At 37.5% G+C, this 24,278-nt stretch overlaps 1 protein-coding gene across 3 annotated transcripts in view; it reads left to right on the top strand.

Moving 5' to 3' along the window:
* GXYLT2 (glucoside xylosyltransferase 2) overlaps positions 1-11,566 on the top strand; it is a 204,540-nt gene extending 192,974 nt beyond the window's left edge. For 2 of the 3 annotated variants that reach the window (XM_028518955.2, XM_036031008.1), the window contains one exon: positions 7,296-11,566. In XM_028518955.2, coding sequence (XP_028374756.1) covers positions 7,296-7,478 — 183 coding nt within the window. In that variant the 3' untranslated portion in view covers positions 7,479-11,566. The remainder of the gene's footprint in view (positions 1-7,295) is intronic. The other variant, XM_036031007.1, reaches the window with a different exon arrangement.
* Positions 11,567-24,278: the final 12,712 nt, after the last annotated feature.

The following is a 24,278-nucleotide window of genomic DNA, read 5'->3' on the forward strand; positions in this document are numbered from 1 at the left end:
CTAGAACAACAATCATATGACAGGAACCATATGATCTGAATAACAAAAATAGGAAGTACACGACATAGAGTTGTGTACTATTGGAACACAAGTGGAATGAAAGAAGAAAAATTAAAAATACAATTTGAAAGAGAACAAGGAAATCCACTCAAACAAACAATGCAATTAAACAAGTAAAAGGAAGAAAACTAAACAGAAAGATATAAAAATGCTAATAAAAGAAGTGAAAATAATAATAATATAAATAAACAATAACATGCTAGTTCTCTGAAATAGCAAAATGAAATTTGTCTCAGTTCACAACTGTTGGGATTAGCCTTGTGATCGCTCTTTGGGTCTGACTCTGGTCCTTGCACAGCTCCAGGTCTTACTGTCTCACTTGGGGGAGGGGAAGAGAAAAAGAAAAAAATGGGAAAGCCTCCTGCTGACTTTAAATTAGCCAAGCAAGTTCTGCTAGTCTTCCTGGCTGCAGCAGGCTGAGGGGGGTTGGGCTTCACTGTTCTTCCTTTCTATGGTTTTGGGAGGATAGGGGCCAGGTCTGAGCCTCAATCTTCACTGTTGCCCAGCTTCCAGTCCAGTTCCTCAGTTCACTACCATGCCCCCACTGTCTGTCTACTCCAGTCTGGCACCTTCAATCCACCAGCTGTGCCATCCTTGAGGTGCACTAATTAGAGGCAACTCACATACCACCTTCTTGCTCTTTGCTCTCCTAGGAGCTAGGCACTCTCAAAGTCTCTTCAGGGTAGTTCAGCTCCCACCAAGTTAAGTTTTTCTGGGGACTACTAACTCCTTGAGCCATGCTGCTCTCCTCTGTGGGGGTGCCCACCTCCTTCCTCTTAACGTGACAGTGGGGGTGCAGCCATGGCAGTGGGGGCGGCCACTGTGAGAGAGTTCCCTAAACAGCCACCAAAGCTGTATTTTGAACAAAATCCTCCTTTTCAAGGCTGCTGCTCCTAACAAGTGCACGGCCTCTCACACAGTCCAACTTTCCAACCATATTGGAGCTATCTGGGTCAGGGTCCATCATGGTCCAACTCTTTTCCCTTCTCCAGGTGTCACCCAGCTCCCCAGTTTCTCTGGTAATGACCCGTGCCAGTGTCCACAGTCGCAGTGGGTGAACACTGCCCTTTTGTGTCTCCCACTTCATCTTTATTCCCCCCAGTGACTTCAGACATCCAGGTCCATCCTCATGCCGCTCTATCCTCCCTGTTTGGCAGGGAAAGGAGCTGTTAATTTGGCTCTCTTCTAAGGATCCTGTGGCAGGTGCCAACAGGTACAGGGCCAGGGGCTGCAACAGCTCTGGTCCCCACACTGGTTCCAGGGACCTGACTGTCCCAACGCAATTTTCTTACCATCTGTTTTTCAATGTCCTCTACAATTTTGGCCTTCAACTTTCATATATGCTGGGATACCACTGGCTGTTCACTCTGATCCTCAGAAGGTTGGCTAGGTGTTCCACCTGTGCACAGGGAAAGTGGGCTCCGCTCCCACCTACCTCATCTCCATCTTCCAAATCTCCTAAGGTTGCTGTTGATAGGAACTTATTCATTGCCATTTTACTCTCTTTGTACCTTTGTTCCTTTGTCTCTCACTGTTTTTCATCCTACTCTTCAAGCAGTCCCTTTAGCATCTCTTGCAATGGTGATTTGGTGGAGGTATATTCTTTTAGCCTTCTTTTGTCTGGGAAACTCCTTATTTTGCCTTCCATTTTAATTGAGAGCCTTGCTGGGTAGAGTAGTCTTAGTTGCAGGCCTTTGCTTTCCATCACTTGGAAAATTTCTTGCCATTTCTCTGTCTTGTAGTGTTTCTGCTTAGAAGTCAGCTCCCTTATATATTACTTCCTGTTTATCCCTTATTTCCTTTAAGATTCTCTCTTTGACTTTGAGTTTTGGCATTTTAATTATGATGTGTCTTGTAATGGGCCTCTTTGGGTTCCTCTTGATGGAGGCCCTCTGCTTCCTGGACTTGTGTGGCTTTTTCTCTCATCAAATTGAAACTGGAAAAGCCACTAGGGTTTGGGCTGCCTATCACTACCAAACCCAATAAGTAATGACAGCTATTGAATTTTTATGGGTGCTTTATTCAGATGGCTGGTGATCTGAGAAGATGGTGGATTCATACCCTAACAGACCATCTTGTCTTTTCTTTCCAGGCCAGTGTTTTTATACCAGGGAATAAACAAAGTGCAGTGAGGATTTTTAACATTCATGGAGGATTAGGTGAAAGAAACTGCAACATTCCTGTCCTGGGCAGTTAGCTGTTCCCAGGGGCAGGCGGTTGTCTGTCTCTCCCTGGAACACAAAGGCCTGGATGCCTCCACTTGTCCCCAAGCAGTGGTCTTTAACAGTGCCACAGGAGGTCAGCTGTTTTCCCAGGAGCCAGGATGGGCCTTTTCTGTAGTTTCTGAAACAAATGCTTTAACGTATACATTACTTACTAGGCTTATAACTTTTTACCTTAAATTAAAATTTTCTAACTTCTGTGTCCCCTATCAAAATTAGGGAAGTTTTCCATCATTACTCTGTCAAACAGATTTTCTGTCTTTTGCTCCTTCTTCTCTCTCTTTTATCCCTATTATATGGATATTATTATGTTCATGTTCTCCTGCAGTTCCCTTAACACCTCTTTGTTCTTTATGAGTCTTTTTCTTTTTTTGCTCTTTTGGGGAATTTTTTCTACTTTTCCTCCAGCTCACTGATTTGATCCTCTGCTTCATCAAGACCAGTTTTGATTTCTTCTACTGTGTTTTTTAATTTAGAAATTATATATTTTCACTTCTTCTTGGCCCTTCTTGATTGTTTCTATGTCCTTTTTTTATGCTGATATAGTTTGCAGTAATTTCCTCAGTTTTCCTGTAGTTTTTGGTAATTCGCACTGAGTTCATTGAGCTTTTTTATAGTCATTGTTTTGAATTCAATATCTGATAGTTGACTTGCTGCTATTTTATTTAGCACTCTTTATGAGGATTCCACCTTTCCTTTCATTTGGAGGTTGTTTCTTTGTCTTCCCATTTTAGGGGAGATTCTTCTTGTTTGATTCTGCTTCTTAAATTGATCTGACTTTAATTAAATTGATTTGACTTTCTGACTTCACAGTGTGAACTTCCTATGGGGGAGACCTGCGAGATACAGTGGTGCTGTCTCCTTGATCACCTGAATTTGATGCTCTTTAGATGATCTTTATGCCTTTTATTTTGGTTTTCTGGATGTAATTGAGTTTTGGTGGTTGTTGGGTTGTTCTTTCATTAGTCCTTCGCAGCTGCTGGTTGACTGAGGGTCATTCCATACTCCATGTCTTGTGTGCTGTTGTGCAGATACTGATTAAAAAAAACACAAAGCCCAAGAAACAAACCCACATCCCAAAATATAACTCTCCCACACAATCCCACTATCAATAGCAAGTAACTGGTATTAGTAAGGGTGTAATGACATTAAGAATATTATAAGAAAGGAGAGTGGATATGAGATGACCTCCTGAAAGAGAGATGATTTTGAGAGGGTAGAGGGAGGAGCACTAATAAATAAGTGTTGGGAGTTGGAACAATGGAAAGAGAGAAGGTAAAATTTACCTCATGAATAAAAAAGAGAATGAAGAGTGTGGAATGGAGTATGAGAAGGGAAGCATATAATATTAGGTTTAAAAAGATTAAAATCATATAAAATAAAGTGAGAGAGAGAAAGAGAAAGGAAGTAAAACTATTAATAATTAATAAAAAATACAAGAGCTGAATTGGAGAGAAAGATGCTCCATAGTACTTTCAACAACAAATGAGCTAAAATTAATATAGGTGGTATGGGAATAAGAAGGAAAAGAGAAACAAAATCTAGGAGATGTTTAAAGGAATGGGAAGTGATTTTGAAATGATAGAGGGAGAGGGAATACTAAGAGTGAGGGACTAAAACCAGACTAAGTAAGGGAAAAATTAAAATTTGGGATGTAAGGAAAAAGAAAAGAAAAAAAGAGAATAAAGAAAAATAAAAGGGCATGATGGAAGAAGACTAGAAGAAAGACAAAAACAAAAAGAAAATAACAGGCTAAGATGACAAAATTAAAATTTGAGATGAAAAATAGTAGGAGAGAGGTCAAGTAAAATTTGATACTTGAAATACATAGTGAAGCTCTAGAGATAACCTTGAAAAAACAGTGCAACATCAACTACCCTACCCACAGCCAACTAGCAAACTTTGTTAAAGATGTAGAGAGAACACAGGCATTTTAAGAAATGGGAAAAAGGATGTGAAATAACCCTTGACAAAAATAATTCATTTTGAGTGTCTAGACAAAGGAGAAATAGTAAGAGTATGGAATGGAAATAAGTTGTAGCTAGAGAGAAAACCAAATTTGAAATGAAAATATTGTGAGGAAAGAAGGTAAAATGGGCTAAGAGAAGGGACAGGCAAAATATGAGAATTGAAATACACTATAGTAAAAAATCTGGTGACTTAATATATACAAACTCGCTGGATAAGAAATGAATGTTATAAAGCTCTGCAGGAAAGAAAATATCACAAATCATAAAGAAGACCACAGTGGCTTTCATCTGGGTAGCCTCTTGTATTTACCACTGATTTTTTTCTTTCTGGATCTGCCTCTGGTGATGTCAGATGTTGACCATGTCTGACTTCAGGCAGCCTGTTAGATACTTGCAATGATCTGCTGTCACTGGCTGTCCCCTTCAATTGTTAATCTGGTCACTCTGTCTTAAGCAGTCAGGTTTAAGAAACGTATGGCGGTACTGAAACCCTCCTGCAGTGGGGCCTATTTGCCCTTAGGCTATTACTTCTGGGAGGGGAGTAATCTGCTTAAGCATAAAGGCTGCTGCCATCTGAGCAATGACTCAGCACCAGGATCCTGGCAGCTCCTCTCTCAGTTCTCTCCCCAGGCATTCTGTTCCCTGTCTCTCCTCAGGTGTTTCCAGCCCACTGTGCTTCCACCTTTGCCTGAGCCCAGGGTAAGTGGCTTCAAATGAAAATTTGTGTGTTGGCCCTTTAAACAGCCCTTGCATCTCCAACTGTCTGTCTCTGGCAGATAGTAACCCTGCCACTTTTTCCACTGGTTGTTATCTGTGTACCTTTTGGGCTATGGTGCTCTAGGCTGGGAATCCTAGCTTAGGGTTTAGACCCCAATCTTCTCCAAGGGATGCAACCAGCCACTTAATTATCCTACTGGTGCTGCTGCCTGTGGGTGCCCAGCGAGTCTTCTTGAGTCTCTACTGCACTCTTTACCTGACAGGTTGTGCCAAAGCTGGTTCTTCTGCCTGTCCAAAGTTATACACTTCTCTCTGGCTATTGCTCAGTTGTTTGTTCTGGGTGGTTTCTCCACAACTGAGCTGTAATTCCAGCTTGGCCCTGGGAGGAGGTCAGCATGACTTCCACTCACTCCGACATCTTCCCTCCAAGCGAATTTTTTTTTTAAGCTTAATAGTAAGGGAAATAGATATCAAATAGTATTTGGTAACTGGATTATGAAAATAAAGTTCATTGCTAATAAATGTTAGTAGTAATTGCTAAACTCTGGACTCAAGAGGTTACCATAGTCATGCCCTAAAATTTTCTTTTATTTTTTTTTTAAATATACTGATGAGTACCTAGGCTGTTTCCAGCACTTGGCTATTATAAATGTGCTGCTATAAACACTGGGGTGCATAGGTTCTTTTGAATTGGTGTTTCAGGATTCTTAGGGTATAATCCAAGCAGTGGTTTGCTGGGTCAAAAGCAGTTCCAGTTTTAGGGGTTTTTCTTTGAGGAAATTCCATACTGTTTTCCACAGTGGTTGCACCAGTCTGCTTTCCCACCAATGGTCTACTAAGGTTTCCTTTTCTCCACAACTTTGCCAGCAATTGTTGTTTGTTTATTTGGTTATGATGGCCATTCTGACCCGTGTGAACTGGTTTCTCATTATGGTTTTAATTTGCATCTCTATGATGGCTAGTGATGTTGAGCATCCTTTCATATGTCTCTGCACCCTCTGTATGTCCTCCTTGGAGAAGTGTCTGTTCAGGTCTTTTGTCCATTTTTTAATTGGGTGGTTTGCCTTCCTGGTATGGAGTCATGTGACTTCTTTATGTATTTTGGAGATCAAATTGTTGTCTGAAGTATCATTGGTAAATATATTTTCCCACATGATTGGTTTCCTTTTCATTTTGCTGATGTTTTCTTTATCTATACAGAAGCTTTTTAATTTGATGTAGTCCCATTTGTTTATTTTTTCCTTTATATTCCTTGCCCTATGGGACATATCAGTGAAAATATTTCTGCATGGGATATCTGAAGTTTTCCTGTCTATATGTTTCTTCTAGCAGTATCCTAAAAGTCTCCTCTAATACTTTTATGATGTTACAATTTATATTTAAATCTTTATCCATCTTGAGTTTATTTCTGTTTATGGTATATGGTAGTGGTCGTTTCATTTTCTTGCATGTAGCTGTCTAGACTTCCCAACACCATTTGTTGAAAAGGCTATTTTTACTCCATTTTATGCTCCTGCCCCCTTTGTCAAATATTAATTGACCATAGAGACATGGGTTTGTTTTTGGGCTCTCTATCCTGTTCCATTTATCTATGTGTCTGTTCTTATGCCAGTACCAGGCTGTTTTGATTACAGTGGCCTTGTAATATAGTTTCATATCAGGTATTGGGATCCCTTCTACTCTGTTGTTCTTTCTCAAAATTGCTGAGGCCATTCAGGTGGGTTTGCTAAAGTTTATTAATTAAAATTGCTACATATCAAAAATTTGAAGAATTTAGTGTTCTATTATAGTAAATTTCAAGTATGTGCCTGAGTTTTGCAAGAGCATGCTTTTAGATATTAAGAGCTTTAAGGACTCAAATAAATCTTCTTTATTTTCTAGAAGTGTAAAAACTGAAGCCAAGAATTGGTTAATGTTGCTTGAGATGGCACAGTACTGAACAAGGATTTGAACCTGGGTCCTCAGAGATCCTTTCTACTATGTATATACAAACCTGTGTCTGCATGCTTACAGTAATTTCCTGTTTCATTTATTAGTAAAAGTTATTGAAAAAAGTTATTGAAAAAGTTATTACTAAAGTGGTAAACAGAGGTGTGGGGGTGGGTGGTAAGGGGCAAAAGAAGGGGCAGGGGGAAGTCAAGGAACTTGAACAGAGGTTTCATGGGCACGGACTATGGGGAGGGTTGACTGTGGGAGTGGGGTGATGGGACGGGGAGAAAAACAGGGAAAAGGTGGGACAACTGTAACCGAGCAACAATCAAAATTGTAATTTTAGTAACTAAAATAAACTTTCTTTTCTTTCTTTTTTTAACAAATTATCTTTCAGTTTCCCTTTCAAGATAATCTCTTTCAATCCATTTATTACCCTCTTCAGCTAAAGTTTTTGGAAACTGTGCATACTTTATGTGGACGAATCCCACAAGTTTTTCTGAAGCAAATTGAGAAAACAATGAAAAGGGCTTATGAGAAGCATGTCATCATCCACATTGGTTCCAACCAGATGTACTGAATGTTTCATCTTATTGCAAATCAACTAGGCATCTCATGAATGAAGAAATAGTCATCTTTAAGCTGCCTGGATCTTCTTTGTGTGAATATTAAATGGTGCTCCATGAAAACTGAGTTTTAAAAGCCTTGTCAAATATTGCTAAATTAGTTGCCCCTATAAGTAAATAGGCTTTATTTTTTCTAAATGTTATTTATCTTTCTATTTTTTAATATATATATATATATAATTACTCATTTATCATTGTTCAAGCAGGTTGAGCTAGCGGTGAAAAGAAAATTTTGTCAGCCTTTCAATTTCTGTTCAATGTCTGAGACAATATCAGTGGAGTTGTGATATATTTATATTGTATTCCTTCAAGTCTTTCTATCCAGTCAGCTTACCCACACCTTTGTAATCAAAGTAATGCATGCTCATTGTAAAAAAAAATTTAAAAATTTATCAAGAATATAGTTCATTGAACCAAAATCAAGATTAGATTAGCCATAATCCTACTGACCAGTGAAAAAGATTGTTATTTTAATATAGTTTCTTCTAGGTTTTTTCCCTATTTCTAGATTTACTTGCTTGTTGTGTTTTCCACTGTAACACATATCTGAAATAGGTAGTTTGAGTTAAAGCTGCCCCCATGCAGAGATTTTTATGTAGGAGACTAACAAGGTAGACAAAAATGATTATGTTTACAGTACTTTATTTAAAATACACCTGGGAGAAGCATTCAGATTTCCGCTAAATGGGCGGTGTTAAATAATGAAGCATATCTGAGAGTGTTTCTCTAAGAAAACTTGTTTAGATCTGTAGAAGACTAAATCATAAGAAATGTCTATGCAACCAGAGCCCGTGGAAGACAATTGAGTAATTGTGTTACACCTAAGAGGTTTGTTTAGCAAAGAGATAGAATTTTGTGTTTGCCCACAGACAAAAACATTTTATCTCTTACATCATCAGTAGGCATGACCTCCTCTCTTTAAACTCTTGGGCAACTTTGAATTTAATCTGTACAACATAAATGGTTCAGCTAATTCATTGGCCAGAAAATTCAGCTGCCTACCAGCCTTAGAAAGGTCTCTTTAATTTTTTTTTTCCTCTGGGGTTACCCAGCATTTAGCATAAGAATGAGGCAGGTCTTATCACCTAGTTATAGTATGGGAAGTTCTGTATTCTATTCCCCAAAGGGATCTGACTTGATCCTAGTTACTCATGTAGCTGGTGTCAGCATAAGGGTGTTTTGCATAATGCTTTATTTACTTCAAAAAACTTGGACATAAATGATCTCCTTGATGTGTGTAACAGCCCTATGAATTTAGTAAGGACTCATATTATCTCCACTGGTCAAATAAGTAAATTGTAACATAAAGAAACAAACATACCCAATATATTTGCTTTTCTACAAAATGTAGAGATATGTATAAGATACATCCTATTTTACAGAGAAATATTTGGTAGCAAATGTTAAATGCTTTTCATTATATGTAAACAACAATCTGAAAATAGATAATCAAAATATTATTTTCTTAATATAATGTACTATCTTATATATGGGAATCCAATAGGACATCATAGTTTCTAAATCAGCAGAAAAGAAGTCTTACCCTGAAAAAATAAGTGAAAATTTCAGCAATACAAATACATATACAAATATGTATAATACATACATATTAATCAATATTGGTATGCAGTACCATGATAGTAGTAACAAATTTAAATACAGAATGTTAGAATGATAACCTGTATTTTCTCTTTGATTATCTGGGTTCTTGCGGTTTATTATTTTTGTTAAAGAAATTACTATCTTTGTTGTTGTATTTTATGTTTTCTCATTTTACCATATTTTACCACTAAAAGTGGCATCATTCATCATTTTATATCTGAAGGGTGTGGTAATTTTGGACTTGTTTTTGGATGGGGACAATGCATCCTATATACCTACAAATAGGATTTTAGTAAAAGAGCCAGGGTATGAACATGATTCCCTGACTTCCATTACAGTTTTCTTCATATTTATTCAGCATGGCCAGTAAAGCCTACAAATGTCATTTAGGTTTGTTGGTGTCTCACAGACCTAAAGAAGTCACTATCTTCTTTTGGCAAGACCCAAAAAAATGCTATAGCAATTTTTAATACAGCAATGCCTTTTGACTTATGAGAGCCAGGTTTACCCAGAACTCTCAATTGTTGGCTCTGGTCTTAACATGCAGAATAGGATTTCCAGCAAAGGTCAATATAGAACTCAAGAATGTTCTAGAATGATGTATGATAAGAATGTAAAATCTTAAAATTTGGTGTGGTTTCCTGCCTTGGAATCCTTTTTCTCTATCCTGAAATTTTAGGTAGCATGATGGAGAATTTAGAGAAAATTTGCTCTCCCATTCCCTGCTGCTTCAAGTTATTATTTTCTATAGTTAGGATGTTACCATTAGGTAGAATGTTCTCTGCCTTTGAATCCCAGGAAACTACTACATTAGTGCCTTGGAAATTTGGTAATTACAAATTTTAATTCAGTGGACACCTAAAACATATAGTCTGCAGTCTGTGTTTTGCCTAATATACCACATTGAATCTCTATGGAAAACTGGTTCTCTCCTCTCCTGTCCTGTCCTGTCCTCTCTTGTCCTGTCCTGTCTTCTCCTCTCCTCATTTCCTTTAAAGTTATGTTTAGTGAATATGACTATGAATTCCACTGGAAAATGAAAAACACCTTTTTACAACAAAATGTGACAATATTTTTGTATGTTTGGAGATTGAGATTTTCATTAGCTGAGTAACTAGAAATGCTGACAATATTTTTTCTTGCTGAATTTTTTCCCAATATAGATTTCAGAAGTTGTGACTTACATGGAAGTTCCAATATTTAAAAAAAATTGACTAGCTAGAAAATCTATTTAAGCTTTCCTTTAACTTCCAAAATGACAATTTAGCATTTAGGGTATAATGCTTCAAGCTTTACTATTTGTTTGAGATTTCTATTACATTTTCAATGATTCCATTGCAAATTGTTATTTTTACTGAATTTATTATTGAAATGGGTGTTTGGACAGACTCATAGCAATTTCAGAATATTTATCTTATTACAATTATGATTTCCTAAAACAAACCATAAAAACTTTATTCACAGTCATAAAATAGTGATCCAATAATGGAATAACCACTTCAGACCACCTTGAAACAAGACAACATTCACGAAAACTTAGGTAAATGTATAAATAGTACCTGATATTTATACTAAAAAGATAAATTGGATGTTAGATAAACCAAAATGAACATGATTTTGTGATCAAATTCAGCAATAAGTTGAATTCAGAAATATGTTTAATTGCATGAAAGTGCAAATCATCATATTTTCACTCAATAGAATGGTAGGGAATCTTTCTTATGTTGTATTATTTTTTTACTTTTTTATCTCCCTCTTTTTTTAAATTTTTCCCTTTCTTGTCATTAGTTACAGAACTTGGCAATCCCTGGGAAGCAGGACTAAGTTCTAATCATTAGGTCAAATCTTTATGATAATTATTTTCTAAAAACTAAAAACACAAAATACATACATACACATACACATATGTGCACACACACAAAGCACATGCCTTTTAGAAGAGTCACCATCTTTTGTGGTTTATGAACTGAGGAATTATAGTGAACTCTTCTGTCATATCATTTCATAATTACAGTGCTAGATTGTACCTGATGACATTATTCTGGCAAACAGAGAAATTTGTCCTAGTTTTTTGTTCTTCACAGGACAAAACTGGAAATATTTTTATGAGACTTCAAGATCAAGCATTTGTATTTGTATTGTCATGTGCATGCACATATAAGAATCACATGCAATTTCTGCCTCATCAATTTTATATGTTCGCATTGTCACTGAAAAGTGTACCCATTGTTTATAGCTCCCAAGGAGAACCTGAATACATTTTTTTAAGTTGGAAAACTATTTTTAGTATTTGGGAGTGATAGCATAAGAAAATACTCTAAAGAAAAAGAATTATTATATCAAATAAAAAGGAATATAACTGTCATGATTTAATTACTGTCTAGTCTTTTTAAATATCATCTCCTGTTTTACCTATTTAAATTAAATGCTTTAGAAAACATGTCTTTTGGTGTTAATTTGGCATTGTGTTTGTTTTCTTACATAAAGATTTAATGTGTTAAAAAAAGAGAGAACCCAAATAAATAAAATCAGAAATGAAAGAGGAGAGATTACAACTGATAACCACAGAAATACAAAGGTTATAGAAATTGCTATGAACAACTATATGCCAAGAAATTTGAAAATCTGGCTGAAATAGACAAGTTTCTAGCAAAACATAATCTTCCAAAAACTGAATGAAGAAGAAGCAGAAAACCTGAACAGACCAATAACAGCTAGTGAAATCAAAGCAATAATCAAAAAACTCCAGGCACAGAAAAGCCACGATCCAGACAGTTTCACGGGAGAATTTTACAAAACAACTTGGGAGAAGTTAACCCCTATCCTTCTTAGACTACTGAAAAAAAGTCCAAGATGAGGAAAGACTCCCAAACTCTTTTTATGATGGCAGCATCATCCTAATTCCAAAACCAGATAAAGACACAACAAAGACAGGAAACTACAGGCCAATATTGCTGATGAACTTAGACACTAAAATCCTCAACAAAATAGTGGCAAAATGCATCCAGCAATATATTAAAAAGATTGTACACTATGGTCAAGTGGGATTCATCCCAGGGATGCAAGGATGATATAATATTCACAAATCAATAAAAGTAATATATTACATAAAAGCAAAGACAAAAATCAAATGATTGTGTCAATAGATGCAGAAAAGCATTTGATAAGGTACAGCACCCATTTATGATAAAAACAGCAGAGTGAGAGTAGAGGTAGCATACCTCAACATAATAAAGGCCATATATGAGAAACCTACAGCCATCATCATACTCAATGGGCAAAAACTAAAAGCTTTCCCACTAAGATCAAGAAGAAGGCAAAGATGTCTGCTTTCACCACTTCTATCCACATAGTATTAGAAGTTCTAGCCACAGAGATCAGACAGGAAAAAGAAATAAAAGTCATCTAAATTGGAAAGGAAGAAGCAAAACTGTCATTGCTTTGCAGATGACATGATAGTGTATGTAGAAAATCTTATAGATTCCACCAAAAAACTACTGAACCTAATAAGTGATCTGGCAAACACTAGAATACAAAGTCAATATTTAGAAATCAAAGATATGTTTTACAACAGCAATAAAATATCATCAACAGAAATCAGGAAAAAAAATTCCTTTGATACAGCAGCAAGGAAAATAAAGTATCTAGGAACAAACCTAACCAAGGAGGTAAAAGGCCTGTACTAAGAAAACTACACAATAGGGACTTCCGGCACGATGGAGGCATAGGTGGATACACTGTACCTCCACACACAGCCAAGATTAGAACAACAACAATTTAGAGGCAGAATAACACCCAGAACTGACAGAGAATTTATCTGACTGGAAGTCAGCTGAGAAGTTGAAGTAGACCCATTCATCCAGACCGGTAGGAAGGGCGGAGAGGAGCATCTGGGTGCAGGTCAAGGCGTGCAGAGAACAGGGAGAACTGGGCGCATAAGGCAACCGGGAGTGCGTAACACATGCGGAGCACGCAAGATCGCAGTGGGTGAACCCTGAATAGGCAAGCGGCAGCTGCTGGACCCAGTGAGGCCGCGATTGTGGACCAGGGCAGAGCGTGCAACCCAGGATCCCAGAGAAGGGACTGAGGTCCCAGGAGAACGGAGCTACCGCCATTGTTCCCTCCCATCCCTGCCCCCACATACAACGTCACAATCTAGCAACTGGGGTGCCCAGCCCCGGTGAGCATGTAAGGCTCTACCCCCCACCGTAACCAGAGTGACCAGACCAAAAAAAAAAAAAAAAAAGACAGAGAGAGACGTGTCTTAAACAGAAGAACAGATCAATGCCCCAGGACTCATCCTTTTGAGTGACCAACAGATAGCCAATCTATCAGATGCACAGTTCAAAACACTGGTGATCAGGAAGCTCACAGAATTGGTTGATTTTGGGCGCAAATTAGATGAAAAAATGCAGGTACCATAAAAGAGATGAAGGAAGATGCACAGAGAACCAATAGTGAGGGGAAGGAAACTGGGACTCAAAACAATAGAGTGGACCAGAAGCAAGAAAAAAACAACCAAACAGGAAAGAATGGAGAAATAAGAATTCAAAAAAAAAAAAAAAACAAGGAGAAGCTTAGGAACCTCCAGGACATCTTTAAATGTTCCAACATCTGAATTTTAGGGGTACCAGAAGGGAAAGAGGAAAAGCTACAGATTGAACACGTATTTGAACAAATAATAAAGGAGAACTCCCCCATTCTGGCAAAGGAAATAGACTTTCAGGAAATCCAGGAAGCTCAGAGAGCCCCAAAGAAGTTGGACCCAAGAAGAAACACACCAAGGCACATCATAATTACATTAGCCAAGGTAAAAATGAAGGAGAGAATCCTAGAAGCAGCAAGAGATAAGGGGACAGTAACCTACAAAGGAGTTCCCATCAGACTGTCAGCTGATTTCTCAAAAGAGACTTTACAGGCAAGAAGGAACTGGGAAGAAGTATTCCGAGTCATGAAAGACAAGGACCTGTATCCCAGATTACTCTATCCAGCAAAGCTCTCATTTAGAATGGAAGGGCAGATAAAGTGCTTCTCAGATAAGGTCAAGTTAAAGGAGTTCATCATCACCAAGCCCTTATTTTATGAAATGTTAAAGGGACTTATCTAAGAAAAGAAGATAAACAAAAAACATGTATAGTAAAAGGACAGCAAACTCACAATTATTAACAACCACACCTAAAGCAAAACCAAAAGAAACTAAGCAAACAACTAGAACAGGAACAGAATCACAGAAATGGAGATCACATGGAGGGTTAGCAACAAGGGAATGGGAGGATAGAGGGGGAAAAGGTACAGAGAATAAGTAGCATAGATTGTAGGTTGAAAATAGATAGAGGGAGGGTAAGAATAGTATGGGAAATGTAGAAGCTAAAGAACTTATAAGTATGACACATGGACATGACTAAAGGGGGAGACATGGGTGGGAGAGGTTGTACAGGGTGGAGGGGAGTGAAGGGGGAAAGTGGGACAACTGTAATAGCATAATCAATAAAATATATTTAAAAAACTACACAATACTGAAGAAATTAAGGAAGACACAAACAAATGGAAGCATATACTGTGTTCATGGATTGGAAGAATTGACATCATCAAAATGTCTATAATACCTCCCAAAATTTATAAATTCAATGCAATCCCTATTAAAGTGCCAATGACATATTTCACAGACACAGCACAAACATTTCAAAAATTTGTATGGAGCAATAAACAACCCTGAATAGCTGCTGCAATGTTGAGAAAGAAAAACAAAGTAGGTGGGATCACCATACCTGATATCAAACTATATTACAAGGCCATTGCAATCAACACAGTCTGGTACTGGCATAAGAACAGACACATAGATCAATGGAAAAAAGTAGAGCCCAGAAATAAACCTATGTCTCTATGGTCAATTATTACTTGACAAAGCAGGCAGAAGCATAAAATGGAGTAAAAATAGCCTCTTCAGCAAATGATTCTGGGAGAACTGGACAGCTACATGCAAAAAATTGAAACTCAATCACCAACTTACACCATATAAAAATATAAACTTAAGATGAATAAAAGACAAATATAAGTCAGGACACCATAAAACTCCTAGAGGAGAACAGAGATAAGAATATCTCAGATATTCCACACAGCAACATTTTCACTGATATGTCCCCTAGAGCAAGGGACATAAAGGAAAGAATATACTAATGGGATTTCATCAAAATAAAAATTTTGTGCATGGCTGAAGAAAACATCAGCAAAATGAAAAGGGAACCAACTATATGGGAAAATATATTTGCCAATGATACCTCAGACAAGGGTTTGATCTCCAAAATATAGAAAGAACTCACATGACTCCACTCCAGGAAGGCAAACCACCCAATTAAAAAATGGGCCAAGAACTTAAATAGACACTTCTCCAAGGAGGACATACAGAGGGTGCAGAGACATATGAAAAGGTGCTCAACATCACTAGCCATCAGAGAGATGCAAATTAAAACCACAATGAGATACCACTTCACATGAGTCAGAATGGCCATCATAACCCAATCAAAAAACAAATGCTAGTGAGGTTGTGGAGAAAAGGGAACCCTGGTACACTGTTGCTGGGAAAGCAGACTGGTGCAACTACTGTGGAAAACAGTATGGAATTTCCTCAAAAAAGTAAAACTGGAACTGTCTTTTGACCCAGCAATTCCACTGCTGTGATTATATCCTAAGAATCCTGAAACACCAATTTAAAAGAACCTATGCACCCCAATGTTTATAGCAGCACAATTTACAATAGTCACGTGCTGGAAAGAACCTAATTTCCCTTCAATAAATGTAGATCAAAATACCATGGTACATTTACACAATGGAATTCTATGCAGCAGAAGGAAAGAAGGAGCTCCTACCCTTCCAGACAGCATGGATGGAACTGGAGAACATTATGCTAAGTGAAACAAGCCAGTTGGTGAAAGGCATATACCATATGATTTCACCTATAAGTTGAACCTAATCAACAAACAAGCAAAATACAACCATAGACATTGAAATACAGAACAAACAGACAGTTTCAGAGTAAAGGTGTGAGGTGGGTAACAGGAGGAAAAGGGAGAAGGGACATCAAGGAACATATATAAAGAACCCATGGCCAAAGCCAAAGGGCAGTAGGTTAGTGGGTGGAGGTAGGGATTGCTGGTGTTTGGGGTGTGTTGGGTGGAAAATGGAGACAAGTGTACTTGAACAACAATTAAAAAGGGAAAAAAGATTTAATGTGTTAAGATTTATAATATTAAATAACAATATGTAAGAAGTTCTAACTAGTTAAAAATGGTTTAGCAGTATGTTAGCTAATTTTAGAAATCATTAAATGTGCTTTATTAATTGCTATAGAAAATCCTCATGCATCAATAATCACTCTAAACATAAATAGTCTGAACTCACCAATTTAAAGGCACAGAGTAGTAGGTTCAATGAAAAACAAAACCCAAAATTAGAACACCACAGTTGCAATGAGAAACAAAGACTTAATTTGAAGGGGTGGAAAATGATACTACAAGCTAATGGCCTCCCGAGAAAAGTGGGTGTATGCATGGTTATAACTGACCAAATAGTTCTAAGATAAAAAAGGTAACAAGAACAGAGATGGGAATTTTATAATAGTAAAGGGCACAATACATCAAGATGGCATAACACCCAACCTGGGAGCACAAAAATATGTAAAGTAACTACTATCAGAAATAAAGGGCGAAACTGACAAAGTTACAGTTATAATAGGGCACCTAAATACTGCATTTACAGCACTGACTAGTTCATCCTAACAAAATATCAAAAAGGAAATATTGACATTAAATGACACATTAGAACAGTGGGACATAATTGATATTTATAGAACTTTTCTTGCCAAAATACCAGAATATGCATTCTTTTCTAATGTACACAGAACACAAACTAGCCTCAGAAGATTGAAATCATACCAAACCTATTCTCCAACCACAATTTTTTAAAATTGGAAACCAACTGCAAAAGAATGCTGGAAGAAACACAAATATGTGGAGATTAATCAACATGCTACTAAATAATGATTGGGTCAAAGAAGAAGTAAAAGAAGTAATCAAAAAATAACTAGAGGCTAATAAGAATGATAATATGACATACCAATATTTGGGGAATGCAGCAAAAGTGGTATTGAGAGGAAAATTTAAAGGATATTGACTTTGTGAGATAAATACATTTGATTTGTAGGAGCATGACTTAATCTAAGTCTTTTTTTTTTTCTTATTGACCTATACTTCCATGTGATACCCTCAACATCTATGTACATGATCATGGTATTGACAAAATCAAATCACTTCTAGTCACATTTCTCAGTTTGCTCTGAGAAATGTCTCCTTTAAGAAGAATAACCTACAATTTCAGAATGTTTCCCAGGATCATCTTAGTTCATCTCATTTATGTGCATAAGTTTTTGTGAAAATAAAAAAAAAACTTATTTAAAAAATAGGAGCTATGAGGAAATCATGATTTTTTAATTGTAGTAAATTAATAAAAATTAATTGAACAATAAAAAAGTGGGAAGTTTAGCCCTGGCTGGCATGACTCAGTGGAAAGAGCACTGACCTGAGAACTAAAAGGTTGCTGGTTCGATTCCCAGTCAGGGCATATGCCTGTGTTACAGGCCAGGTCCCCTGTAGGGGGTGCATGAAAGGCAACCATACACTGATGTTTCTCTCCCTCTCTTTTTCCCTCCCTTCCCCTCTCTCTAAAAATAAATAAATAAAATATTTTTAAAAAGAGGGAAGTTTATATCATTACAGGCCTATTTCAAGAAACAAGAAAAAATCAAATAAATAGGCTAACATTCCACTGTAAAAAATAAAGTAAACTAGAGAAAAAGAACAAATGAAGCACCAAATATACATATATATATTTTACTAATTTGATTTAAAATATATATATAAATTTGAGAAGAATATAGAACAACAACAAAAAAAGTAAGGCAAAGAAGAGATGATTATTTCAAAAGATTAACAAAATTGAAGAACCTCTGACTAGGCTCAATAAAAGAGAAAACACTCAAATAAACAAAATAAGAAATTAAAAAAGAAGTTATAACAGGCATCACAGAAATAAAAAAGACTATATAAGAATACCATGAAATGCTATAAACCACCAAATTAGATAATCTAGAAGAAATGGATGAGTTCTTAGAAACCTTCCTACACTAAATCACAAAGAACTAGAAAATTCAGATAGACCAATCAACAGTAAGGAAATCAAAAAGACTTAAAAACCTCTCAAAAAGTAGAAGTCCAGGACCAAGACCTTTAAAAAGATTTAATAACCTTTACAAAAAGTTGAAGAACAGGCAATTCTTTCTAACATATTTTTTGAGGCCAACATTACTTTGATACCAAAACCTGGCAAGGACAACACACTCAAAAATGAAAACTATAGGTTCTGGCCAAGATTGAGGCATAGGTAGAAACCCTTCACTTCCTCACACAACCAAAAGGAGGATAACAAACAATCTAGAATAAATAAACAACCAAAAGTGCCAGAAAACCAAACTGCGTGGTACTCCAACAATCAAGGAATTAAAGAAAAAATCAACCAGAACAACCAGACCAATAAGGCAGCAGACTATGCAGACCAACACAGAAAAACCATGGCATGGCAGCGGACCAGGTGGGAAGGGCTGACTGAAGGTGAAACTGAGACTCAGAATTCACTATGGGCTACAGTGGTTGCCATGATGGGAGAAATTCCCAGTCTCACATGAAAGTCTGTTGGAAAGTATGCTAGAGATGAGCAGGAGAGCTGCACTGTTCCCTCTTTGGCCCCTCCCCAAAGGCAGTGCCACAGTGCAACAAACAGGGTTGCCCTGCATGGGTGAACACCTAAGGCCCCACCCCCTTACAATTTATCAGGTGCACCTAGACAAAGAAATATGGCCCAAATGAAAGAACAGAGCAAAACCTCAGAAAGAGAACTAAGCGATGAGGCAATAGCCAACCTATCTGATGGAGAAGTTAAAGGCCCGGTAATCAAAATGCTCACAGAACTGATTGAGCTTGGTCGAAAAATGAGAAAACAAATGAAGGATACCTAAAGTGAAATAAAGCAAAATATTCAGGGAACCAACAGGGACAGGAAGGAAACCAGAACTGAAAGCAACAATTTGGAACAAAAGGAAAAAATAAACATCCAAACAGAACAAAATGAAGAAACAAGAATTCAAAAAAATGAAGAGAGCCTTACAAACTTCTAGTACAACCTGAAATATTCCAATATCCAAATTATAGGGGTACCAGAAGGAGAAGAACAACAGCAATAAATTGAAAACTTATTTCAACAAGTAATGAAGGAAAACTTCCCCAATCTGGCAAAGGAAATAGATTTCCAGGAAGTCCAGGAAGCCCAGAGGGTCCCAAAGAAGTTGGACCCAAAGAGGAACACACCAAGGCACATCATCATTAAGTTACCCAAGATTAAATAAAGACAAAAAAGAATCCTAAAAGAAGCAAAGGAAAGAAGAATCCTACCTACAAAGGAGTGCCCATAAAGCTATCAGCTGATTTCTTAAAAGAAAGCTTGTAGACAAGAAGGGGCTGGCCAGAAGTATTCAAAGTTATGAAAGGCAAGGACCTACATCCAAGATTACTCTATCCAGCAAAGCTATCATTTAGAATGGAAGGGCAGATAAAGTGCTTCCCAGATAAGGTCAAATTAAAGGAGTTCATCACCACTAAGCCCTTATTATATGAAATGTTAAAGGGACTTATCTAAAGAAAAGAAGATAAAAGATATGAAGAGTAAAGTGACAGCAAACTCACAACTATCAATAAATGAACCTAAAAGAAAATAAAAACAATGAAAACAAAAACTAAGCAAACAACCAGAAAAGGAACAGAATCAGAGAAATGGATATCACATGGAGAGTTATCGGTGGGGAGGGGGGAAAGGAGAAATAGGGGGGGAAATGTACAAGGAAGAAGCATAATTAGTAGGCATAAAATAGGTACAGAGAGATAAAAAATGGTATAGGAAACAGAGGACTCAAAGAACTTATATGTACAACCTATGGACATGAACTAAGGGGTCAAGAATGCTGGAGGGTTGGGAAAGCAGTGCAGAGGGGGGATAAAGGGAGAAAAATGGGAAAACTGTAATAACATAATCAATAAAAAATACTTTAAAAAATGAAAACTACTGACCAATATCTCTGATCAATATGAATGTAAAAATCTTAAACAAAATACTAACAAATTGAAAATAACAATATATTTAAAAGATAATACATCATGATCAAGTGGGATTCATTCCCAGGGCACAAGGATGGTTCAACATAGGCAAATGATCCATGTGATATGCAACATTAACAACATAAAGAATAAGAATCATACAATTATATCAGGTAGAGGAAATGCATTTGAAAATATTCACCATCCTTTTATGATTAAAACACTTAATAAAAGAGGTACAGAAGGTGAGTACTTCAACATAATAAAGGCCACATACGACAAGCCCTCAGCCAATATTGTACTTAATGATGAAAAACTAAAAGCTTTGTCTCTAAGGTCAGGAACAAGACAAGGCTGTCCACTTGCACCACTGTTATTCAACATAGTACTGGAATCCTAGCCACAGAAATGAGCAAGAAAAAGAATTAAAGGCATCCAAATTGGGAATGGAGAAGTAAAATTGTCACTTTTGCAGGTGACATGGTTCCTTAAGTAGAAAACCCTAAGGAGTCCACTCAAAACTATTAGAAACAATAAATACAGTAAAAGTGTCAGGTTACAAAAATAATGTACAAAAATCCATTGCACGTCTGCATGCTAACACTAAAATTAGAAAAATAAACAATTCCATTTGCAATTGCAACAGAAAGAACAAAAACCTGGAAATAAACTCAACAAACAATGGGAAGGACCTATACACTGAAAATTACAAGACATATTTGAAAGATACTGAAGACACAAAGAAATGGAAAGATATTCCATGTTCATGCAGTGAAAGAATCAACATAATTAAAATTGTCAACACACCCAAAGCAATATACAGGTTTAATGCATTCTTCATCAAAATCCTAATGTCACTTTTTAAAGAAATAGAACAAAAATATCATCAAATGGAACCACAAAAGGCCCTGAATAGCCAAAGAAATCCTAAGAAAAAAGACCAAAGACAGAGCCATCACACTCTTGATTTCAAATTATACTAAAAGGTTACAATAATCAAAATAGAATGATATTGACAAAAAGAAAAAAACAGACACACAGACCAATGAATCAGAATTAGGAGTCCAGAAATAAACTCACTTGTATATGGGAAACTAATTTTTGACAAAGGAGCCAAAAATATACAATGGAGAAAAGGTAAATGGTGCTAGGAAAATTGGGAGGACACATGCAAAGGAATTAAACTAGATTGCTCTTTGTCCCTATCTATAAACATTAACTCAAAATGAGTTGAAGACCTAAATATAATACATAAAACAATGAATTACATAGAAGAAAACATAGTTACCATATGAGCCCTAGCCTCAGAGAGGATTTTGTGAATTTGACTCCAAAGTCAAGGGAAGTAAAGGCAAAAGTATATGAATAGGACTGTAGCAAATTAAAAAATCTTCTGCACAGTATAAGAAACCATCAACAAAACAAAAGGCATCCAACTGAATGGGAGATTTTCTTTTTTTTTTTTAATATATTTTATTGATTATGCTATTACAGTTGTCCCATTTCCCCCCTTCTCTCCCCTCCCCCCTGTACTCCCCTCCCACCCACATTTCCCCCTTTAGTTCATGTCCATGTGTCATACTTATGAGTTCTTTACTTTCTACATTTCCCGTACTATTCTTGCCCTCCCCCTATCTATTTCAACCTACATTCTATGCTACTTATTCTCTATACCTTTTCCCCCTCTCTCCTCCTCCCACCCCCCTGCTGCTAACCCTCCATGTGCCCTCCATTTCTGTGGTTCTGTTCCTGTTCTAATTCCTCACTTAGTTTCTTTTGGTTTTGCTTTAGGTGTGGTTGTTGATATTTGTGAGTTTGCTGTCCTTTTACTATACATGTCTTTTCTTTATCTTCTTTTCTTAGATAAGTCCCTTTAGCATTTCATAAAATAAGGGCTTGGTGATGATGAACTCCTTTAACTTGACCTTATCTGAGAAGCACTTTATCTGCCCTTCCATTCTAAATGAGAGCTTTGCTGGATAGAGCAATCTGGGATGTAGGTCCTTGTCTTTCATGACTTGGAATATTTCTTTGCAGCCCCTTCTTGCCTGTAAGGTCTCTTTGGAGAAATCAGCTGACAGTCTGATGGGAACTCCTTTGTAGGTGACTGTCCCCTTACCTCTTGCTGCTTCTAGGATTCTCTCCTTCGTTTTTACCTTGGCTAATGTAATTATGATGTGCCTTGGTGTGTTTCTTCTTGGGTCCAACTTCTTTGGGGCTCTCTGAGCTTCTTGGATTTCTTGGAAGACTGTTCCCTTTGCCAGATTGGGGAAGTTCTCCTTTATTATTTGTTCAAATACGTGCTCAATCTGTTGCTTTTCCCCTTCCCATTCTGGTACCCCTATAATTCGGATATTGGAACGTTTAAAGGTGTCTTGGATGCTCTTAATCTTTTCCTCAATTTTTTGAATTCTTATTTCATCATGCTTTCCTGCTTGGTTGATTCTATCTTCCTTCTGGTCCACTGTATTGTTTTGAGACTCATATTCCTTCCTTTCACTATTGGCTCTCCTCCGCATGTCTTCCTGCATCTGTTTTATGGTAATCTGCATTCTTTCATCTAAATTTCGTCCAAAATCCACCAGTTCCGTGAGCTTTCTGATCACCAGTGTTTTGAACTGCGCATCTGATAGATTGGCTAATTCTTGGTCGCTCAAAAGGATGAGTCCTGGGGGACTGATCTGCTCTGTTGAAAACATGGTTTTGTTTTTTTTTTCCCCTATCTCTCCTCCCCCCCCCCCCCCCCCGTCTGGTTGCTCTTGTTACGGTGGGGGGCGGAGCCTTAGGTGCTCACCGGGGCTGGGCACCGTGGTCGCTATATTGTGACGTTATATGTGGGGGCTGGGCGGGAGCGGGCCGGGAGAAAACAATGGCGGTAGTTCCGTTCCCCTGGACTCAGACCCTTGTCTGGGCTTCTGGGCCGCGAGTTCTGCCCTGGTCCACAATCGCTACCCCTCTGGGTCTGCCAGCTGCAGCTTGCGTACTCAGGGATCACCGCTGCGTTCTTGTGCCCAGGATGGCTTTTGCGCCGATTTCGCGCCAAACCTTCCCCCGACCTCCACGCGCTGCGGACCCGAGCCAGCCCCGCGCCCGCCGGCTCGTCTTCTCCTACCAGTCCGGATGAATGCGTCTACTTCAACTTCTTGGCTGCCCGACTTCCATTCAGATAAATCCTCTGCCGGATCTGGGTGTTATTCTGATAGTAAATTATTGTTGTAAATTATTGGTTTTCTAATCTTGGTTGTACGAGGAGGTACGGTGCGTCCACCTATTCCTCCATCTTGCCGGAAGTTGAATGGGAGATTTTCAAACAATAGCTCTAGAAAGGGGTTAATACCCAAAATATATAAACATCTTACACAACTTAAAAACAAAAATAAAATCCAATTTATAAATGGGCAGAGGACCCAAGCAGACCCTTTTCCCAAGAAGACATATAAATGGACAACAGATATATGAAAAGATGTTTACCTTCACAAGCTATTAGGAAAATAAATATCAAAACCACAGTAAGCCCTGGCTGTTGTGGCTCAGTAGATTGAGTGCTGGACTGTGAAACAAAGGGTCTCAGGTTAGATTCCCAGTCAGGGCACATGCCAGTAGGGGGTGTCCAAGAGGCAACCATACATTGATGTTTCTCTCCCTCTCTTTCTCTTTTCATTCCCTTCTCTCTAAGAGTATATAAATAAATAAAATCATTAAACAAATTATATGGACTGGGTGGGGGAGAGTGATTGCAGGGAAATGGGGACAACAGTAACTGAACAACGATAAAAAAAATACTGATAAAAACCGTTTTTAAATCCTCACCCAAGGATATATATATTGATTTTGGAGAGAGACAAAGGTAGAGAAGGAGAGACAGAGAAAAGCATCGATGTGAGAAACATTGAACTGTTGCCTCTGATCTGAAACCTAGGTATGTGCTCTGACCAGGAATCAGATCCATGACCA

This window comes from Phyllostomus discolor, chromosome 7 (genome assembly GCF_004126475.2).
Source record: "Phyllostomus discolor isolate MPI-MPIP mPhyDis1 chromosome 7, mPhyDis1.pri.v3, whole genome shotgun sequence".
In the NCBI taxonomy this organism is placed as follows: domain Eukaryota; kingdom Metazoa; phylum Chordata; class Mammalia; order Chiroptera; family Phyllostomidae; genus Phyllostomus; species Phyllostomus discolor.